The sequence below is a fragment of the Acyrthosiphon pisum genome, chromosome A1 (assembly GCF_005508785.2).
Source record: "Acyrthosiphon pisum isolate AL4f chromosome A1, pea_aphid_22Mar2018_4r6ur, whole genome shotgun sequence".
Taxonomy (NCBI): Eukaryota; Metazoa; Arthropoda; class Insecta; order Hemiptera; family Aphididae; genus Acyrthosiphon; species Acyrthosiphon pisum.
Window position 1 is genome coordinate 37425530 of NC_042494.1, and position 1527 is coordinate 37427056.

At 24.8% G+C, this 1527-nt stretch overlaps 1 protein-coding gene across 1 annotated transcript; it reads left to right on the plus strand.

Annotated features, from left to right (window-relative positions):
• Positions 1–902: 902 nt before the first annotated feature.
• On the plus strand, positions 903–1527 carry LOC100574112 (carbonic anhydrase 7). The gene is made up of 2 exons (XM_029486996.1): positions 903–1153; positions 1227–1527. Exons 1-2 carry the CDS (start codon positions 947–949, stop codon positions 1332–1334), a joined length of 315 nt encoding a protein of 104 aa, XP_029342856.1. The 5' UTR covers positions 903–946; the 3' UTR covers positions 1335–1527.

Below are 1527 nucleotides of genomic sequence, written 5' to 3' on the forward strand. Positions count from 1 at the left end.
TTTAACTTGTTTTGAACTGTTTACGGACAATTTTATATTTAAATTTTTTTTTTCTATGAATATCAATAAAGTTTTATCTGTTGGGCCAAAAAGTGTAAACATTGAATACAAGGCTCCTGATATATTGTTGCAATAGCAGTTGAAATATATTAAAAATACATAGGCACAATTTTTTTTTTATAAGCATTTAAAGATCGAATTTTGACAAAATTTATCAAATTTAAAATTTCATATTTATTTTGTAGTTAAAAATGTATAAAATGTTCAACTTTTATATTTTCAATCCTTGGATATAAATTATATCTAAGGATTAAAAATGTTAAACAAGATTCCACGTAAATATTTAATTCTGTTACCAAAAATTCTAAGAAATACATAAGCACAGTTTATTTTTATAGTCATTTTAAGTTCAAATTTGGACGAAATTACATATTAAAAAACCAAGAATAACTATTTTAGTTATTTTGTTGTGATTGTATAATTTTATTCGTGGGTACTTGAAACTTTTAAAGTACACTATTATTTATCTATGATAGTATCACGGTTTGTTGTTGATGTATAACGCTTTATAAGTACCTAATGGTCAATGGATATTGTAATATGATTAATTTGGAATTTATTATAGGTACCTATTATAGGTCAACTTTTTTATAATACCATAGATAAGTATATAATGTGTCTTATACCTAGACTGACATACCGTCTCCGCTCAGAATCATTTTTCTTATACAATGATATTATATCATTGAATTCAAATTTAATACCATCCGGACCATTATACAGTAAACCACTACTGTACAGCAGAGCGACATCCACTTGCCCAACTTTTTTTATCTTTACTTTAAACAATTTACATATTACTTATATAACTCTAGAAAGTTCATTACTACATTTTTTGTTCTTTTTTTATATACATATATAGATATCATCAAAAGACAATCGAGATATGGATAATTTTATTGCAGATTTAAAATACATAGTCAAACAAAAATCGACGATAGTTAGAAATTTTAAAGAAGAATTCTCTTGGATAAAGAAAACAGCTTTAAAACAACATTACTACACTTACCACGGATCTCTAACAACGAAACCGTTCACAGAATGTGTAATCTGGATAATTTTTACCAAACCCATTCATATATCTAGGAGACAGGTAAGGTTGATATAATTATTTTAATAAATCAATAATAATATTCATTTTTTGAATATCTGTTGAATTTTAATAGTTAATGAAATTCAGAGAGTTACATTCAAGTCATAACGGAGTTTTAATAAACGAAAACGATAGACCTCTTCAACCATTTAATAATAGAACAATTGTTTATGGATATTAAAATTGTAAAAAACTATTTAATTTAACGTCCTCATTCATCATTATAAGTACTAGCCACTTGGTACTTAGTTATTACTTAGTATTATCAATAATATTTCTATCAAAGTTATTGTTAAAGTGCATTATTTGAGTTTTGGATTATGAATTATGAGATATTATCAAAATTGAAATAAATTATTGTTCGTGTGTATTGA

Bases quoted from the DNA above. Each gene is read 5' to 3' on its own strand.
- LOC100574112 (XM_029486996.1), top strand. From the start codon at position 947: ATGGATAATTTTATTGCAGATTTAAAATACATAGTCAAACAAAAATCG. The intron at 1,154-1,226 runs GTAAGGTTGATA...GAATTTTAATAG, and splicing joins TTCATATATCTAGGAGACAG to TTAATGAAATTCAGAGAGTT.